This window comes from Apteryx mantelli, chromosome 15 (genome assembly GCF_036417845.1).
Source record: "Apteryx mantelli isolate bAptMan1 chromosome 15, bAptMan1.hap1, whole genome shotgun sequence".
In the NCBI taxonomy this organism is placed as follows: domain Eukaryota; kingdom Metazoa; phylum Chordata; class Aves; order Apterygiformes; family Apterygidae; genus Apteryx; species Apteryx mantelli.
The window spans coordinates 8,214,085-8,233,057 of record NC_089992.1 but is presented as its reverse complement, the minus strand read 5'-3'; the positions used below and the strand labels follow the sequence as shown (position 1 = coordinate 8,233,057).

At 40.7% G+C, this 18,973-nt stretch overlaps 1 protein-coding gene across 3 annotated transcripts in view; it reads right to left on the bottom strand.

Moving 5' to 3' along the window:
• The window catches only part of AKAP13 (A-kinase anchoring protein 13), a 236,478-nt gene that overhangs the window by 159,631 nt on the left and 57,874 nt on the right, over positions 1-18,973 (bottom strand). For all 3 annotated transcript variants that reach the window (XM_067305659.1, XM_067305657.1, XM_067305660.1), the window contains exon 3: positions 6,350-6,394. In XM_067305659.1, coding sequence (XP_067161760.1) covers positions 6,350-6,382 — 33 coding nt within the window. In that variant the 5' untranslated portion in view covers positions 6,383-6,394. The remainder of the gene's footprint in view (positions 1-6,349; positions 6,395-18,973) is intronic.

Genomic DNA, 18,973 nt, shown 5'->3' with positions numbered 1-18,973 from the left:
AGAAAACTACTTTGTCATTAAGCAGAAATCAAGTACCCAACAAATAAAAGACAAGACACTTATCAGATCCTCTTATTACAGAACAGAACCAAACATCAAGGCTTATTTTCCTCTTGCCTAGTCAAGAGAAAGAAAGATGGGACTGCTGTATAGTGATTTTCATGAGAAATTCCCACATCAAAAGAGTGCTAGGTATATTCTACTTTTTCTGCTGGACTGATTTCAGATATTCAGAAGTTCCAGTGGCTTTTGTCACCATGGATACCACTAAGAAAACAAATTCAGTGTTAGTAGAAAAGTAACTAAATCATAGCTGCCAATCTTATGAGAACATTTACTGTCATGTATTAGGATTTTAAAACTATTTCATTTTGTTCTCTTGTCCCTTCGGTAGAAATTTTGGAAGACTGTTGGCTATGTAGCCCATAATACTGCACAAGTCACACCTGAGACTTTGTTCAAACGTTTGCTATACCCCAAGCCCATGCTTGTACATGAATGTGGAGAACCACAGCACTTGGGACAGACACTACTGTTATAAGGTACAAGTTCTCTGTATTGTGATTTTTTTTAATCCTTTAACATTTATACAAAAGAGGGTTTTTCTAAAAATACTAACATTAAGAGTTATCACAACAGTTTTTCTCAGGAATACGCATACACAGTACACTTGAACAGTATGTCATTCTGCATGAGATACAGAAGTGGAAGAAAAATCCTATCATGAGCACTTTCTTCTTCTTTGCATTTTTGATTAAAGCAAGGAACACAGGGAAATCTAGAGGAGTAGTTTATTAACAGAAGAGAAGACCTATTGTACCCAAAACCCAGTTTATATTAAGAGAGGGTCAATGCATTCTTTCTGAAGCTTTTGAAGTTCATACTTTATTAAGTTGCATGGCATTTTGGCATGGAAATGGGAGCTCTCATCTCTATCAAAACTCTCCCTGAGCAACTTTGCAGCTTACACAGCTCTTAAGTGGCAACTTATACAGGAGACTCAATCCACAGGCCTGATTAAAGACCAAAGTCAATGGGAGCATTTTTATCAATTAAGTGTTCACTCTGTCATGCAATCACTAGTTATGACACATTTGGTTTTATCACTCCAAATAATTCAGGCACACCTTAGACAAACCATGCCAAGGAGGAGTGCTGTGACTTAGAACGAGTTGTTCCTTTTAATCAAAAAGGCAAAAGAGAAAATCTGCAGTGATGCATCATCCTTCTCCAGCTGCTAATCTTTTCCATTTCACGCCTACTGATCATTATCATGCTGAAAAAATACTGCCATCTAACAGCCAGCCGATCTAAGGTTTTTCTATTGTAGTCTTGGTGGTAATCTGGAAAAGATGACACTTAATTCGCCACAACTCATCCACTGAATTACACCTCAGCACTGTTCCAACACATTTATACCCACTGCTGCTCTCGGGTTATTCTTTTAAAAACCAGCATTGATTTCAGACTGGCAGAAGATGTGAGTGGGTTAGAAGCATGATCAATAATGTTACAAAAATCCTATAGATAGCAACCAGCGAGGCTGAAATCAGAAGCCACACAGGTTACTTTTGAAGTAAGATTATCAGGACATTCTATGTAACTGAAGACTTGACCTTGATCATTTACTCATGTGCACTTTATGTTTATTAAAGTTTGGTTAGAAATAAGGACACAGCTTGTGATCCTTGATCCCTTTGTAATTAAATCTCCTGCTGGATACCCTGCTGGACTCTCAATTAATGGTAAGATTTATAAAAAGATCAAAACTTTACCTTTACAAAGCTCTTTCCCACTTCCTCTTGCCTGGATACTAGCAACAGTTGCGCTTAAGCTAAATGATTGATTTAGGCTATTTCATTTATAAACAGAGAACTTTATTAATGTATCACAACACTAAAAAAATCACTCAAAAATAAACCTCAGTATTTAGAGCGATGTTAATGCCTTTGTTTTCTATCAGCATGCCCATTGAGGATCTCGATATTTTCAATACAACACAGGCAAGAGCTAGAAAGTACTTGATACTCCAGTTGAAATTTTGAATTTTGTTGCTAGAAATGTACAATCATTATAAAAGGGTGAAGATCAGAGAGGTCATTGCAAGTATTTAACAAAAACAAACAAAACTTAAGCTCCTTACTTCCTGCTTTCCATTAACAAAATACTTCTGCAACTTTCCAGTTCCACTCCAAACCCTGCCAGCAAATGGAACAGTTTAGCCCCTTAAGCTTTGACTCTCTGGGATTCCTGAATGCACAAAATCCCAGAGAGATCAGGAATCAGAGTTGAAACACTGTCCTTAAACCACCACACTGTGCCCGCTGGAGTTGCCAAATCAACAGGACAGCATTGAAATACAAGAAAGAGATGTAGGAAAAGCCAGTTTCAGATTTAATCCAGTATCTGTGCATCAGTACAGATGTTCCTGACTGTGGTCTGTGGTAGGCAACTGAAGGACTGTCTAGCCACACAGACTTCCTTTTCACACATCCTGCAGTAAAATGCACCTGGAGAAATTAATGCATGCTAACGACTTTTATAGACCCCCTTTTCCACAGAAGCAACATCCATAGTTGTGCCAGAGACACTATGTAAAATATGATCCATATAATTTCATGCCGGAAAAAAAACAACCCATGAGAGCAACAGCAACAAGAAATCAGAGATACTGATGCCAGCCAAGTGACACAGTTACTTTTTGTAACCTTGACCCATGCTAGTGAACAAGTCAGGAGAGGGAGTTTGTTTTCTGTTAAAATTCTTCCCGTGCCATGCTGATCATGGCTCTCAAGACCATCTCGGCATTCAAATCAAGTTTGTATCACGAAGTTGAGGACCACTCCTTTAATAGGGAGAAATCAAACCTTCATCCCGGTTATGTGACCAACAGCAGACCTTGCCAGCAACTTCCCCGTTCCACCACCCCGCTTCCTACAGCCTCTGCTGGCAGCAGGAGAGCAGCTAAGATTAATACCTCACCAAGATATTTCAGGAACGAGGAAGCGGGTTTGAGCATCTTTACTTCAAATTCACACCACGGTATTAGGCCACTGCAAAGTAACACTGTCTTTATAACAGCAATTAAGTGCCAACAGTCATGCAAACCCGATAGCTGTTTAACCTGCCACCTGTTTAAACACTCGCATTAATTGTACGGGGAACTTCCGCCGAGCTATATGGAGGACCACTTCACTGCCCTACCTCTGCTGGCGTTAACTGCAAGGCCTCATGACCGCACCGCGGTGCGCGCTAGGAGCAGGGCCAAGCTGAGAGCCCATTTAGCAGCATTAAACACAGGAAACATGAAGATGCGGGTAAGAGATACAATTCTCATGGGGGAACTCACCAAACAAGACAGGGGCCAGCTGCTCGCAGAGGAAAGGCTGAGCTCGTGTCCTGGCCCAGACCTGCAGCTTACGGTGCTTAGCTCTAGTTCTTGGCAACCTCACTGACCAGAGAACAAGTAGAGACCACTTAAATGGGATACGCTAATTACAAAAACACAACAGTTATTATTACTACAAGAAGTGCTTTCCAGCTTATCTCTTGTGATCTTTACACTGACTCTTGCAAAAGTCTGGCAGTCTCATCATTATAGGCTGCGACCTCCTACTGACCACAAGCTTAGCAGAGGCAGAACAGCCAGTTTTTACAGATGGGCCAAATAAAAGTGCAAACCATTTAAGGAAGCAGAAGGAGAGACTCAGGAGGCGGCCATCTCTCTATTTAACTACACTGACTTGAAGAATACAGTAATTCCTATCCCTGCACTAGTCGTAAGTGGAAGTACCATCTTTACCATCACTCATAAAACTTGGTCCCACATACACAGGACACCTCAGGTTCCCAGAACATTTGTCAAAATTGCAAGGTTATTCATCTGGGCAATTTGGTAACTATCAAATAGGATAAATTGCACTCAGGCTCTGTAATTGGCTTCCAGGAACTGGAGACGTCATTTTTTGCTTTCTCCTCCTAAAAGTAGCTTAGCAATGTTGGTGATAAAAGCAAATACCAAATGAAGCAACATTTTTGCAAGGCAGATTCTTGCATTATTTTTGCTCACTTGCCAAAGCTTGCACTCTGCAAAGAGCTTTCAGCATGAAACTCATGCAAGATTAAAAAAACCAAGTGCTCCCCATTTTGCATCTGAACTCTTGGTTTAAAAAAGGAAGAGAGCATAAAAGATGAACTGCAAAGGCCTCAAGTATATAAGAGGGTAAAACCTGAGGGAAGCATTTTTTCCTGAAAGTAGTCAAATGTAGGGAGATCCCCTAACATATCTCTATTTCCTGGCATTTATTTCACAGAGATGAAATTTGTTATGGAGGAACTCATTAGATACTCTCCTGAGCTTTTTGAAAACAAGCTCAAGAAGGAGTCCACACAAGGAATGTCGAGTTAACAACACTTTGAAAAAGGAATCTGGTCATGGGTGGTATTCAGCTACCTATGGCCATGCCACAAGACTGCTGTGTCTTCCTTTTGAAAAATAAAAACACCAGGAAGATATGTTTTTGTTTATGTTCTACTCGCATCCAACAGCTCTCTCGTATGGACATTGAGCTGCCAATTAACAATACAAGGAAAACGGAAACTGATCTCAAAATGTGCCCAACATGTAAACTGAAAGCAAACAGGAAGACTAAGTATTTATTTTCCAAGGTTGCTGAGTGTTCCCACCCCCTTTAATCTAACCTGTTCTTTTTGAAAAGGATCTGGTTTGCTTATACACCTGGCCAGGGAAAGAGGGCGAAGAGATACAAGGGAGTCACTGAAGTAGTAATAACATTGCCATGAACTCATTTGCATTGCAAAGAAACAATACACTGACTGCCACACGATTGTGGCTTTCCAGTGGGCTAAATCTGACCTCGGTGTAGCCCTCCTCACTACCACGTAGGGAAGAGAACTTTTAAATCTACCATATTATATATTACACTACAGTATTATATATTAAATGCAAAAACAAAGAACGGTGGGAACATAAACTAAGCCAGACGACTGGGCAAACGAGGCCTCCAGATTCGGGACGCCATACGCTGCTCCAGAGACACGAGAACGATTCTGTCCTGCTTTCTGCCATCTGTATGTTTCTAATCTGGCATCAACATCATATATTTGTACATAAACTCCACTCTCTTTTAATGACTCCAAACTTTAAATCTGAGTTTCTTCAAAGTCAATATGCTTTCAGTATGCTTGTAATTTAAAATTTCAGACTAAAATCAGTTTCACAGTAATACAAAGTATGGCAAGGAAAGCCACTTTCCCCAAGTCAGGTTACGTACCATAGCGTTCATCCTGCTTCAAGAACAATACTTAATGCAGTAAGCACAGCATAAACTGTAATATAATGTAGTACAAATTTCAAGCTGTTCATAAAAAAATAGGTAAAATTTGAAAGCTTCCATGAATTAATGGTCAAAATAACGTATTATTTACAATAGGCAACACTTCCCAAGATAGAGCTCTATCACCAGGCCTCCTAGTTTCCTGTTCCTTCCCCTTAGAGCTGTATTTGCACGCAATCTTTTCTCCATATTTTCCCTCCTCGCACCCAGCTCTATCACAGCGTTAGCGAGATCTGTGGGTAGGCCCATACGCATAGGATGGCTCCATCAGCTAATCCTGCTCTGAGCCTGGCGAGGCAATATGAAAGCAAATGGTTACAAACGTGGCTGGCAGCTTTGGCACAAATTTAACACATGTGCACACCCCCCACATGCACAAATTCAGGCCTTATTTGACAGTCCCCATATTCTGCAACAAAGCTTCTATTCAAGAGAGAGAGGAAGCTTGCTCCTTATTAATTTAGCCATCCAGGTTACGAGCTTCCAGCAGACTGACGTCAACCATACCCTACTGCACAAGTCGTGGCACATTCTAGTTGTTTGCTATTTCCACTTGTTCCCTGCTACGTTTAAAACTCTGACCAGAAAAACATTATCCCAGTGGGTGAGTACTGCACACTAGGATGTCCTGTTTTCCACACAAGCAGTTCCTTCTTAAGGCTCTCAACACATCAAGTTGCAAGAGCACAGCCATTCACTCAAGCACTCTTTATGGAGGGAAAAAAAAAAGGGTGATTCCTGCACCATGACATTTATACGACGGCATTGCAATGTGTCAAAAAACTTCTTTAAAACTGCCTACTTGAAAGATGGTGAAGCTCTAACTAACCTGAGCATTGTTCCTGGGCATTTACAGTACAAGCGAAGGAATACAAATAATGTATACAGAGAGCAAAGAGAAAAAAGAGCAGAATCCCTGAAAATGGGGATGGGAAGCATTTTATGTGAATAGTAGGACAGAAGACGACAGAGTGTTTAAACTTTTTACTCACATATAGTGGAGCTTGCTGTGGATTAAGTTTCATGACCCCAAAACACTGAAACAAAAAAGAAAAGACATATTTAAGACATTTTTCATAAAATTCTAAGTACTTCGTAAGCTGCAGAATGTTAAACTTCCAAAACCATATTAACACCCTTACATTCCTTTTTTAATGGTCACTTTTACACAACAATTTTGTATTTTATCTCCTTTGGATCAACAAAGAATTGTCCCAATTTTTTATTTGGGCTCATGTTACGCAAAGACAATTTTGTAGAATGATTGGCACAGCAAAGCGCTCCTCCGTCTGAACAGCTGGAAAGGTTGGCACGGAGGATATTCCAGACAAAACTCTTTTCCTTTTCGTGTTCATCTCAGTTCACCTTTCCTCCTAGCAATGCTTGCTCTGTATCTTCTTTTTATGGCAATTACCAAACCTTAACTGCTATCTGTCTGCTCATTCCCCCATCCCGACATCTGCATTTGAACAGGGCCCATTAAGGAAAAATGAGCAAACAAAAAAAATGTCTGTAAAGATTTTTAGGTCTCTCAAGTGTTGTAGAAGATGGTCTTAATGGGAATCTCACTAGAATTACTGTCTGACCACTCTTTATCATTAATGTCCTTTCTTAAGCCCAGAAGCTGTATTTTTTTTTATGGAAGTTCTCCCTCCCTTCAGTAACAATTAACATTGGCAGTCATTTGGGGATGAAATGGTAAATGGACAGAAATCTATTAATCTGGCAAATGCTATTCTCCCAAATAAATTTGGTGACTTTTTTCACTAGTTAGTTTAAGAAACATTTCAAAATCATATAAAATCGAAGTATTAAAAACATTCCTTGCAAAACTGAGGGAAAAACCTTCAGAGTAGGTAATGTTCACAATTCTGCTGAAGCATTTTGCACAGTCAAAAACTACCATTACTCATCCTATCAAGGTGATTTAGCCAAGAAACTTTCTACTTTCAGGTCTACCCTGGAATTTTTATATATTACCTGAGGAAAGTTATCTGTATTGAGCTTTGAATCAATTGAATCAGTATTTCACTTGTGTTAATTTCTCCATTTTCCTAAATGAAAGTTATAAGTTCTCATTTAATGTGTGTATAGAAGTCCAAGATCCTAAGATGAAGGAATGCAAAACAATTAAAAATGGAATTTTTGTTGTTGCTCATGTCTGCAGTACTGGCAATTCTCTGCAAGTACTTCAAACTCCTTTTAAAAGGAGATGAAATACCACTCTGCTTTTCACACAAAAACACAGGATCTTATGCATACTTTGTTCCCTTCCAAACCCCACAGTTTGCCTTTAGTGAGACAGAAATTAAACCACAGCCTAAGTTTTCTTAGCTGATTCCAGCTATTCTTTCTCCTGCACATGTTCCCTTTATTTTATACAAAGAAGCATTTTTGTACTGGTTACTTTAAGATGTCTGAGCTACCTACCAAGCTTGCTCATCAAAACACAGCACCTCCACAAAAGCTCTTAAAAGGCAGCCAGTGGATGGATGAACACTTTGCTATAGTTTCTAAATCAAACTCATACCTATTTTCAACCTCAAAATTCTGCTTCCAACAGCAAGAATGCCTCAAAATAGCTTTCTCTTCCTTTTCAGCTCTTAAAAAAAAAAATCACTTGCTTGTGAAAGAAGGGGACTAATAGCACTAGCTATCACTTGGGCAGGTGAGGTCCCCAATACATCTCTGCAATCAGTCCTCACTTGTGACCAACAAGATCCTGCTATTCTGGGTCTACCGACCTCTCAAAAAAGAGGAAAAAAACCACAAGCCCTGCCAATCTCCATTATAAGGTACTTGAGCCTCCCTCTCCCATTCTGAACCTGGGCATCTTGAACAGGGGAACCAAAATGTTATCTAGCTGGGAGCTTTTGCTATATCTTACAAAGATCAGAGTAAACCAGAATTAAAAAAAAAAAAAAAAAAAAAAGTTTAAGCCCACCTCACATCTGTATTTTTACAAAAGAAGTCTCATTCCAATGGACCAATTCCCTCCTGAAGCAGAATTAAGTCCCGAAATCTGACTCAGCAACTTGGTAGTATTTGGGTGATATGATAAAATTAATATTGCAGCATAGAAGCAAAACAGCTGTCTTGGATAAGAATGCTTAAACATTATTTTTTCACCATTTCTTTTCAAGTCTTGACAAGTACAAGAAGAACTTTTCCTTTTGCTGATAAAAGATACTACATTATACACCTTCAAAGACAACCTACAATTTTGTATTTATATGTGCTATTGGAATTACTTCTTTTCCCTACAATTCAGTCATCACTCTACACTAGCAATATTACAACTGTCCTTCTGTAAAGACAAGTGCAAGTTAAAGGATGTCAAATGAAAAAAAAATCAGGAAAACAGAACATGACAGGTTTGTATTTGTCCAGGACACCACAGGTAATAAATATATTCTACTCTTCAAGTTTCTCTCCATTCCCAAATAATTGGTTTTATTGAATTTTCATCAGCTATTTCAGTTTCTCAGAACTTTGCTCAGAGGAAAGGAAGTTATCCTAATGCACTAAAATATATTTCTCCTCCCTTCATTAATTAACATCTTTACCTCTTTCCTATTCAGGTTCACAGGTGTTTTATTGTCACTCTTGTCATTTCAAAACTAGCTTCTGTGATCTGAGACTGAATTACATCTACATTTACTCAAAACACTAAAGTACCAAACACACATACTCAGCAAGGTCACACCTAGATTTCACAGCTGTTTGCTTTGCTTAGACAAATCCATAGGGTATCAGCCAGCTTATCACGCTAAATACAGTATTCTCACCACTACCTCATCCGTCCTGCTCCAGTTTGTTTGCTCTACCCAGTCATCCAGTCAACGCTTCCAAAAAATCCAACCCAAAGCCTTATGAAATAATCAGGAAAACCCTGAATGCAAGCCTGGGGCATGCGCCTAATGCCAGGACGCCTGCAAAAAGAAAAAGAAAAAAAAAAAAGCAAAAAGCAGAATTTAGTGTGTTCCAATTTATTCCCCACCGGTGTAGGTCTGCAATGCAGGAGAGGTGTTGACAGAAGGACTCAGGTATCTAAGCTAGACCTTTTCTTTCCTTTCTTTTTGATTGTTTCATAGATGCTTTAGCCTACTCTTTTTCAGCAAAGCCATGACGGGACCTGTCTGACACCAAAATATATCCTGTTGTCTTGGACACTCAGGTTGCAATACCATGCACCGATCAGCTGTGAATCCCCTCCCTCTTTAGAGGCTCTTCTGCAAGCTGCCGTACTAGCATCTGTCACTAGCACTGATCCCACCTTTATAAAAAGGGAGGAACCACGGTTCATGTGCTCCATCCCAAGGTCTACTCTGTCAGGCTTATCTGAAGTGAGAAGTTTCATTACATATCGTGCACACACACTCCAGCCATTTTAGCTCTAAGTCCCAATCACCATCCAATCTCCTTTGAGGAAGTTTTTTAGCAGACCTTTTTATGGAGTAGACAATTTGAGCGATAATTCTTCCTCTTAAGAGCAGTGGTGTAAACCAGCAGAAGAAGCTTTCCCACATAGTCAAGCTTAAGCAGACAGCTGCACTGAAGGTAGCAAAGCTCCATGCAAAATAGCAGCAGGTACCCCATCAACTGAGCATTTGGTTTCTGTGATTCAAGTATTAATGTGAGATTGCATCCTCTGATCTCCACCACTCAGAAGAAATGCAGACAATTTTGTACTAATCTATCACCTTTCCAGCAGGTGCCTGATAGCAGCTGAGTAGAGAGAGAAACGGGAAAGAGGAGATGACCTTTTGGGGGTGTGCAGAACAGGAAAGGAGGGGATGGTGTTTAAAACTGCGTTGGGTAACTCTGTTCTCTCCTGTTTGCAAGGAAAAAGGCAAGTTTGGAAGATATTCTATTCTGTCTTGTTAGAAAGCCCTTTGGCAAAAAAGTACGATAAAAACTGAGTGACAAATAAGTCTGAATGAGTACTTTGGGTCAACAAAAGATGAATTCAGGTTTCTAGACCAATAATTTTCTCCAACCAGCAGGTAGGCAGATGGCAGCCTCTGAAAATTTTCAATACAGTAAGGGAAGTGAAAACAAAAGCAAGACCACACCGGTCGTTATCAAACCTAGACTCATAATGACTCTAATATAATCAGTGAACAAGCTGGACTACTTTGAGTGTTTAAAAACAAACAAACAAAAAAAAACAACCCCCCCCCCAAAACCAAGGCTCTTTGATATTGAAAGCTAAAAAATTTCTAAACCATTGCATCTCCCACATCAGGATTAAAGAGAGAAGTACATCCTTCAGGTCAATTCCTGCTCAGCATCTGAGCCCCAGAAAAGAAATTCTAGATGTTTGGACTGGTAGTACAAGACCTGCTCTCTCAGATAATGCAGATCGTGGAGGGACTACCCAGCCCTTGTACTGCAAGACCAGGATCTGGATAGTATGTGAACTGCTTTGGAGGCCAAACTAACAAGAACACACAAATACAGATCCCATCTCCATGCTTGTTTTGAGGTCTTCAGCTTCCTGGGGTTTAGGTTGCAAAGAAAGAGAGAAAAATCACATCTATTCTACCTTCTGTGTCTTCACAGACAAGGCAGAGAAGGCAAAGAGTATATGTAAGAGCTCCACACCTGAATTCTAGGGGAAAAAAAACCCAAAAACCTAACAGAGAAGCTGATTTTATGCACGCAGGGCACACATGTACCCTGCAGAGAACACACTGACGTATTCTAAAAGAGACAACTGTGGCACGTATTTAATCTAAAAGCCCACTCACCAAGACCAAAACAAGACAGCAATGCCAGTCACAGCCAACCTGGAAGCTCAGTTTCCTCCGCAGACGCGATTTGTCACGGCATTGGAAGGAGCAGGCAACGAAGTTGGTCTGAAGGCGGGCTCCTGAGAAAGGCCGCGAATCCGCAGCGCCGAGCTCAGACAAGCAGTTGCCCATGTCAGAGCGAGAGGCGGCTCCGCCGCACCGCAGCTGCCAGGAGAGACGGTGCGCGATGGCCACCGCTCCTGGCGGTGCGCTCCCTCAGAGTGCTGCTGTCATGGAGACGGCTCCTAGCAACCCGGCCCGGCTTCCGTCCAGCCAAGAAGCCAACCCATAGGTACCCTCAGGTTGCCATCAGACTGGCTCTGCTCTGTGAGCAGGCTGTTAATGTCGGGGGCGTCCGGGACGGGTCTGCTCCGGATCAGTCTCCAGCCTCCCTCACCGGACCGCGTGGACACAGTCCCATGGCTCACCTAGCGGCCCTTCACAGCCCGGCCATGCTGGGCAGCCAAGAAATGAATTCAGCTGACACAAATTCTCACTTTTTTCCTACGGGTACAAATATCTATGGGCATATTTGGAGGTCTCCAGATGTACAGTTCTTCTTTTCAGGAGCACATTCCTCTGCTTTCCTACCTACCATGGTGGAAGTAGCACCTTCTCCTCCCAAAGACCAGCTCACTCCAGCAAACGAGCAGCCCTATCTTCTCTTCCTCCAAACAACCTTACTGAGTGAGAGTCTGGCACTTATCTTCCCATCACCCCACAAAAGAATTAAACTTTTAATAAAAAAATCACACAGAACAGATTGGCTTAACACGCACGACATCTCACGCGGGCTAACCCAGGCGAGGTCAAGCGTGCGCTGCTTAAGGTCAGCAGCAGGATCAGCTTCGACCCTCATCACAAATAAGCTTTTATCAGTGCTAAAAACTGCAAAACTGATTTGGGTGGAGATTCTGTATTCACTGCAAAGGCACTGCATTCACAGAGATTCTATATTCACCAAAAATGCCTTTTTCAGCATATAACCACCTCCCTTCCCCCTCCCCTCTGAATCCATGGGAGACTTGAAAGGAAAGAAGCAGGGAAAGAGAGTTTAAGTACTGGAAACAAAAGGCCAAGTCACTTCTACCAACAGTATTGCACTGAGTAGGGAAATTAAATAGAAACAAAAATGCTGCAGTCTTCTAATGTTGCAAGTTTCAGGACAAGAACATAGCTGCACACTATGTGGGTGCACCAGCGGGCATAGTTCAAATTGCTGTGAGCAAAGTATTTTATCAACACCATTCCATATACATCTCCGGCACCACTTGACATCTACTCAGCTAAATACCATAAGATTGTCTTATTAAAAACTAACTGGAGAAAACAGACTTCCATTGTGTACCTGTCACGTACGGCATGATTTTTGTTTTACAGATTGAATAAATTCTGGAGAGCAAAACATTCTGGACAAACAATCTTGTTACAGTGTCATCTGTGCCAGCCGGTTTAACAGCCACTGCAGGTCCTCCAAGTCTACCGTTTTGCACTGCAAATGTAAGCGAGGATCTCTAATGTTAACAAAAGGAAGGATGGTCTTCTCTGTAAATCCATTTGTTGGAACATTTACAGAAAGTGAACAAAATGAATTCAGCTGACACAAATTCATACTTTTTTCCTACGTGTAACAAATACCTATAGGCATATTTGGAAGTCTCCAGCTGTACAGTTCTTCTTTTCAGCAGCAGTTGCCCGAACTAAAATATTCAAATTATTTCTTGCAAATAGCTGAATCTTTTGAATTTCAATGCCTGGGAGGTTTATCACATGCTTTACAGCAATCCAGACACTTACCTTACAATGTCTCTGGAATTCTATTAGTTTTTCTTTTCCCCCCTTAAGATAACACACTGAAATTCCTTGTCTTTGCAAATTTGAAAATAGGACATGAAAAAACAGTCCATGTTCAAGCTCTTAAAAGTAACAGTGTTTTTAGACATTATGAAGATCTGCATAGGTCAGTAAAATTGGAAACTATCTGAAGCCTTCGCACAACAGAATAGCTTTCTGCTCTCTCAAGCATTAAAGAATTAACACAGTGAGTGTTATTAAAGTCTCTTCTAGAGAACCTGAGTGTTATTTTACACAAAATTTCATGGAAGGGGACAAACAACTGTGCTTGATTTCTTTGGATATAGTAACATCTGACAGGAAAAAAAATATATTTTATTTGCTTTGCTGTGGTTCCCAAACCCTCAGCCAGGATTAGGGCTCCATTGGTTACATGCTGCAAAAATGTCTATGCAAACAAAGCTTCTGCCCTGAAGAGTTTACAAACAAGGATACAAACACGTCTAAGTAATAAATCCACTCCATCCACTATTCCCAGCTACCATTTAATTTAACCTTAATTAGTTGGCTTACTTCTTATAGGCATCCCAGACAAAGCATATCTTAAGGACGAATCTGAACATGAGGCCAATGGCCTTCCAGATCAACCCAGCCCATGCACGATGGGCAATGATGATAAAGGTCTTCATACGGGATGTAGCTAAGAGCTGCCAAAATGGCTTGTAGAGTTTCCAGCCGTGCCTCATTCAGACTTACTCCTTCAGACAGTAAACTTTACGTGAATGGCTGGTTCATCAGCCAGCTTCTGCATCCACTAACACTTTCACAGCAGCCACTAACCACCGCTTGGATCCACGAAGCCGTGTGGTATACAAGGTCTCAAGATCTTACCCTCAAAGTAGTCTCTTCAGAGACCGGTTGTTTTTTTCGTAGAAAAGGAGAGCTACAGGACAGGCAGAAACAAGAACGACCACTCTCACCTCCAAGAGCCTACCAGAGCTGCAAGAAGTGGGAGGACCAGAGGCATTTAAAGCAGCGGGTGCGCCTGTGAAAGCATACCTACCCTCTCCCTCGCCCAGGCCTTATGCGCTATGCACATGGCTAGATATACCTCAGTTTTAAGTTTCCAAGTTTTTCAGCTTTTCAAGTTCAGTTTTAAGCTTTTATAGACAAGCTTCAGTTTTAGATATAGCTCAAGTTTAAGCTTTGCTGAGTCTTACCTGAATCTCAATACTTTTTTATTCTAGCATTTGATTTCAGAAACAGTGATCTGTATTTGCAAAGCTTTAACCATGCACGCCCAGCTGCACCAAACGCAGGCTTAGCCATACGGAGCTTGTGCTTGTGGTCAGGAAAGGACAGCCAAAAAACACACAAGGCATCTGATGGAGGTACAGATCTCATGGAAAGCGTTTGAACAGATAAGCAGAAATGCAGAGAAAGTAGGAGGACTTTTCAGTGATAAGGAGCACAACATCACAACACCACAAGGCTTAAAGTCAAAGGATTTTTTTTTCCAAATTGTAACAGAATTGACTTCACATAAAGCCAGTCTGTAACAGTGCTGGCGTGAGGGAGACTGCTGGATCAGCCTTAGAGGGGCTAAACTTTGCGACTGCAAGACTGGAGTAACACTGCCAGGCAGCACAAACCACTTCTATCCCATCGGAATTAGAGAAGCCCTACGTATACAGACTACCCATCAGAGAGTGAGCCAAACCCAGACTTTCTTTCACTTCGTAACAGTACCGATAGGTATACACCTGGTAGGTTAGCCTTCTTTAACATGCCTTATGAGTCCTCAAATTCTCATTCTTTACACAAACAACCCATAAGCCTTAAAAGAGTTTAAACAAATCCAGGGATTAAATTGAACATATATCTGAATCCATTTGGATCCAGTCAGTATTTGCTGACATCACTGGCAGCCCTTTCATTGAAAGAAATGGGCACTGGATGTCTGCCTGCATCCTTAGATGTATTCAGAAATCTATCAAGCAGGAGCACGCTTCCACCCAATTCAACTAGGTTGCATGATTTCATTTTACATTGCCACATTACAAAAATAAAATCAAGCTTCCAAAAACAATTTCTCATTCAGCAGAGCAGTGTCTTGAAGGGCACTTCCACACACTATGCTTTTATAAAATGTTAATTTATGAAGTGCTTTAGAAATGTCGGGAGGATTTGTTTCAGGCCCTAAAGTGTTCATGTTCTAGACTACAGAAGATAAACAATGATAGGAGAAAACAATAAGAGTGTAGGTACCAAAGAAAAGACAAACTGGCAATATGTAGATTAATTCCTTCTGGATCCTTGAATTTCATGCAAGGAGAGCTAAAATAGCAACTTCTTTTATAAATTTATTGTTTTCCCAAATAGCCCTTAGTGTCAAGGGAATTACTAAACTGGAACATTCCCCTTTTTTGAGAGTGGTATATGACATTACTGGGTTGTGTTCCTCATCACCAGTCTCCTGTTTTTTTCATTGTAAACCAATTGCTATTTGAAACAAGGCCCTTCTTGTTTTGGTTTGAGGTTTTGATTTTTTTTTTTGTTACTTGTAGCAAAAAGTCTGAAAATGGAAAGAAATAGTGACATGGAATTTGTTTATATTACTTATATTTTCTTGTTTGGTTTTATTCCTGGTTATCTTTCTACAGAGTTCAGATCGGCAATAATTTACTCCTGCTCTACAGTGTTGGGTGAAAGATCAAGACAATGAACAGTTTTGTTCAAACACTTTGTCCTGAAAGTTTCATTCGTATTGAATAAACACCAGAAATCATCTTTCACATTATGAACAAGCTTTCTAATCTATGTATTAATGCCCTCTCCTTGAAATCCATGTGAAAGGAGACTTTAAAAAAAAAAAAAATCAGAGCAAAACCTATATCCATTCAATTTAGGCAGAAGAAATAAGCCAATAATCCAGTTCTTCAACTACATGCATGGAGGAACTTGTATAAATAGAACAGCTGTAGTTATAGTAACTAGAATAAACTTCAAGACAGAAGATCAACATATATGCTTCCAGACATCATACAACTAACTGCGTAGGACTTTCCCCATAGCAAAACTGATGCATAATTTTGCATATCTGGTCAGAAATTGTGAGGATGAAGGAATTCGGAAGAGCAACCCATTCAAAGTTTATTTTGCAAACACATAGGACAGTGACACCACCAGCAAAAGCCATCAACCATGGAGATGAGAGGGAGGTGAGGAAATGAGAAACCACACTGCAAAAGCATGGCAGCAAACAAGGTATCTGCAGGTTGCAGCACTGTGCACACTATCACAGCTGAGCTTAGAACTCAAAAAATCCCAGATAGTTGGGCATAATCATCTGAATTTAGGTAATTTGCTGAAGTCGATGTTTTGTCACTAAACTGATTGCTCAAAAAAAAGAAAACCCAAATCCCTCACGCAGCATTGCCACAGGTGATGCTTGCCTCCCAGCTGCGTCCTGTCTGCAAACAAAACCATATGCTGCCATTCAATTACAAACACCACAGAGTTTCTCTTGGCTGCAGCTGATGGAAAGGAGGTTTAAATGTGTTCTGCATGGGCTCAGCTCTACCAGCACTTGCCTCCAAAGGGCCAGGGAAAACCCAGCAAGTTACCCTTCTGGAAAATCAGACACACGCACATTGCTTTAATGGTAAGAAAAAGAAATGAATTTCGACAACCTTCTCCCCTGGCAAAAGATTGGAGAAAAAAAAAAAGTTAACTTCAAAAATGACCTAAAATCCTTTCTTTTTTGAACATTGTTGGAAACCTCGGTCCTGTGTCCTTCACATGCGATAGCGCAACAGGCAGAAGTTGAGGAGTTGCTACAGCAACAGCTTGCTAACTGGCTTGTTACACCACACCAGCAGGGCAGGGAGCCTATCCGGAATCAAGGCTAACAGAGCGTCACTGATTTAATTGACTGATGATTTAATAAAATGCTCTGGATATAGATTAACTTACTTTGCTTAATGCAGTTCAGCTTCCTGGTAGCAGGAACTGAAAGAGCTTTGTTAATAGACCGAAACTCGGTCTAGCTCCCTGGGACTGCTCATACGAGCCCCCGTCGCGGCGCGACTGCTGGGAACCAGCTGGTTTCGGGTTACCCATGCTCCAACCAGCTTCCAAGTGATTTGACTTCCATTCCCTAAATTTTCCAGTTATCTTCCTCAAAGTGCTGAAACTCAACATAAAATGAAATTATATGTATATATAGACACCCATTCAAAAAACCCGCAGCCTAAACCTTTTCAGTGCTATACAAACTCCCTTACCTGGTTCTGTCACCTTCTTGTTCAAAGGGTGACCATCTAGCCAAACACCCTCAGTCTCATGACTAAATTTCTTCTTTTGTAACATTCCAATCTCAAAATTGTCAGAGATCATTTAATGGATTAATTCCTACCCAAATCCTAGAAACAGATCACCTTTTATATATGTTAAAAAACAAACCTCAAATCATAGCAGTTATCACTCTACAGTCCACATGCCCAATATCAAATAAAGATACTGTAAAAGTTGAAGCCAAAGAGAGTAAAAGGATTATTAGCCAGCTCTAATTATACAGACTGATCTCATCCTCTTCTCATAAGCCTCTTTCCTGTGTCCGGAATCTATTTGTGCAGCATAAAGACCAGCCTTTTGTAAATGTGCAAGAGTCACCAGCACAGTAGGATCAATTTTACATTGTAAAACTCATATGTACTATCAACCAATTCCCCTGCAGTAAGATATGACCCTGCCCTCATTTGCCAATTTTTGCTTTAAAATATTACTAACAGCAAACAGCATTTAAGATGCTAATTTGTAAAAGCCAAACAACATTTCAGAAGTAGCTATCATGCTGTTTTAATGAAATAAAAATCGCAGGCCACGTCTTCAGTTCAAGTAGCTACATCCTAATAAAGTTAAGAACTAACAGTCGACTTGAATTAAAGTGCAGCATGTACGCAAAAGCGCACATATGTTTATACTCAAATTAAGTCCTCCAACAGGTTCTGAGGCAGCTGTTTCACGTATGCATAAGACATTAATCTCAGGCTCAAATATTAACTTCCAGAAAGCCTCAGCAGACATTCTAGATGCCTCTTCAAACGAGTAAAATGCAGTTTATACCCTTCCATACACTTTGCAGTTAGAATATGCATTTTGGCAGCAGATTCTAGGGAAGTCCTCGAAGATACCCACCTTACATTTGTAAGAGCAATTATCAGCTTCGGGTGCTTAACGAGAAACTTCTTGAAAAGCCCCGATTTTCAAAGGACAAGTATAACAAAACCTTTCTGCAGAAATGGGGTTCATCCCAAAGTGCAGGCAGTCAGCAACAGAAGCCTCAAGAAAGTTGCTAGCTACTTTTGAAAACTGAGATGCATTATATGTGCATATATATATATAGGCTCTGAATGCACAGAATCAGAGGGAAACGGCAGGAAGGGAAGAGGACTTGAGGAGTATTTTGCCCCAAGTGTAAAAAAGGACAAAGACCATGGATAGCTGTCACTAACACCGAGGGGCCTGCAAAGTCTTACACACGCAGTGAGAGAGCAAATGTTCTTTCAGGTACTGATTCCAGCAACTCGGACTATAATACCTGGCTTGAATCTAACACGTTCTCCACCCCACTCCTCTCCTGACTTGCAGTGGGGTGCTGTTTTAAAGTGCATTCAGCAAAAATGGTTTTACTACTCTGTATGGTTCACAGCAAATGAGAAAAAAACCCAAAGCTCCAAAAATGAGCTATAAAAAGAAACCCTTTCTCTCTGTGCTCCACCAGAGAACAGCCACAGCCATTGTATTGCACTCCCCAAAATGCAGGCCTGCAGTAGAAAGCGATTCATGAGGCCCAAAGCAGCATGCACATATTTATGCTGACAAATATTATTAAATATTTCCCAGTACGTGCAAACTAGGTAGTTATCCGATGCATATTTTAATGAGCACATGCATCAACCTTAACTGCTAAAGCCACACGCAGAGTTGGAAAAACTGGCATCAAGACCAAGATCCAAGAGATGC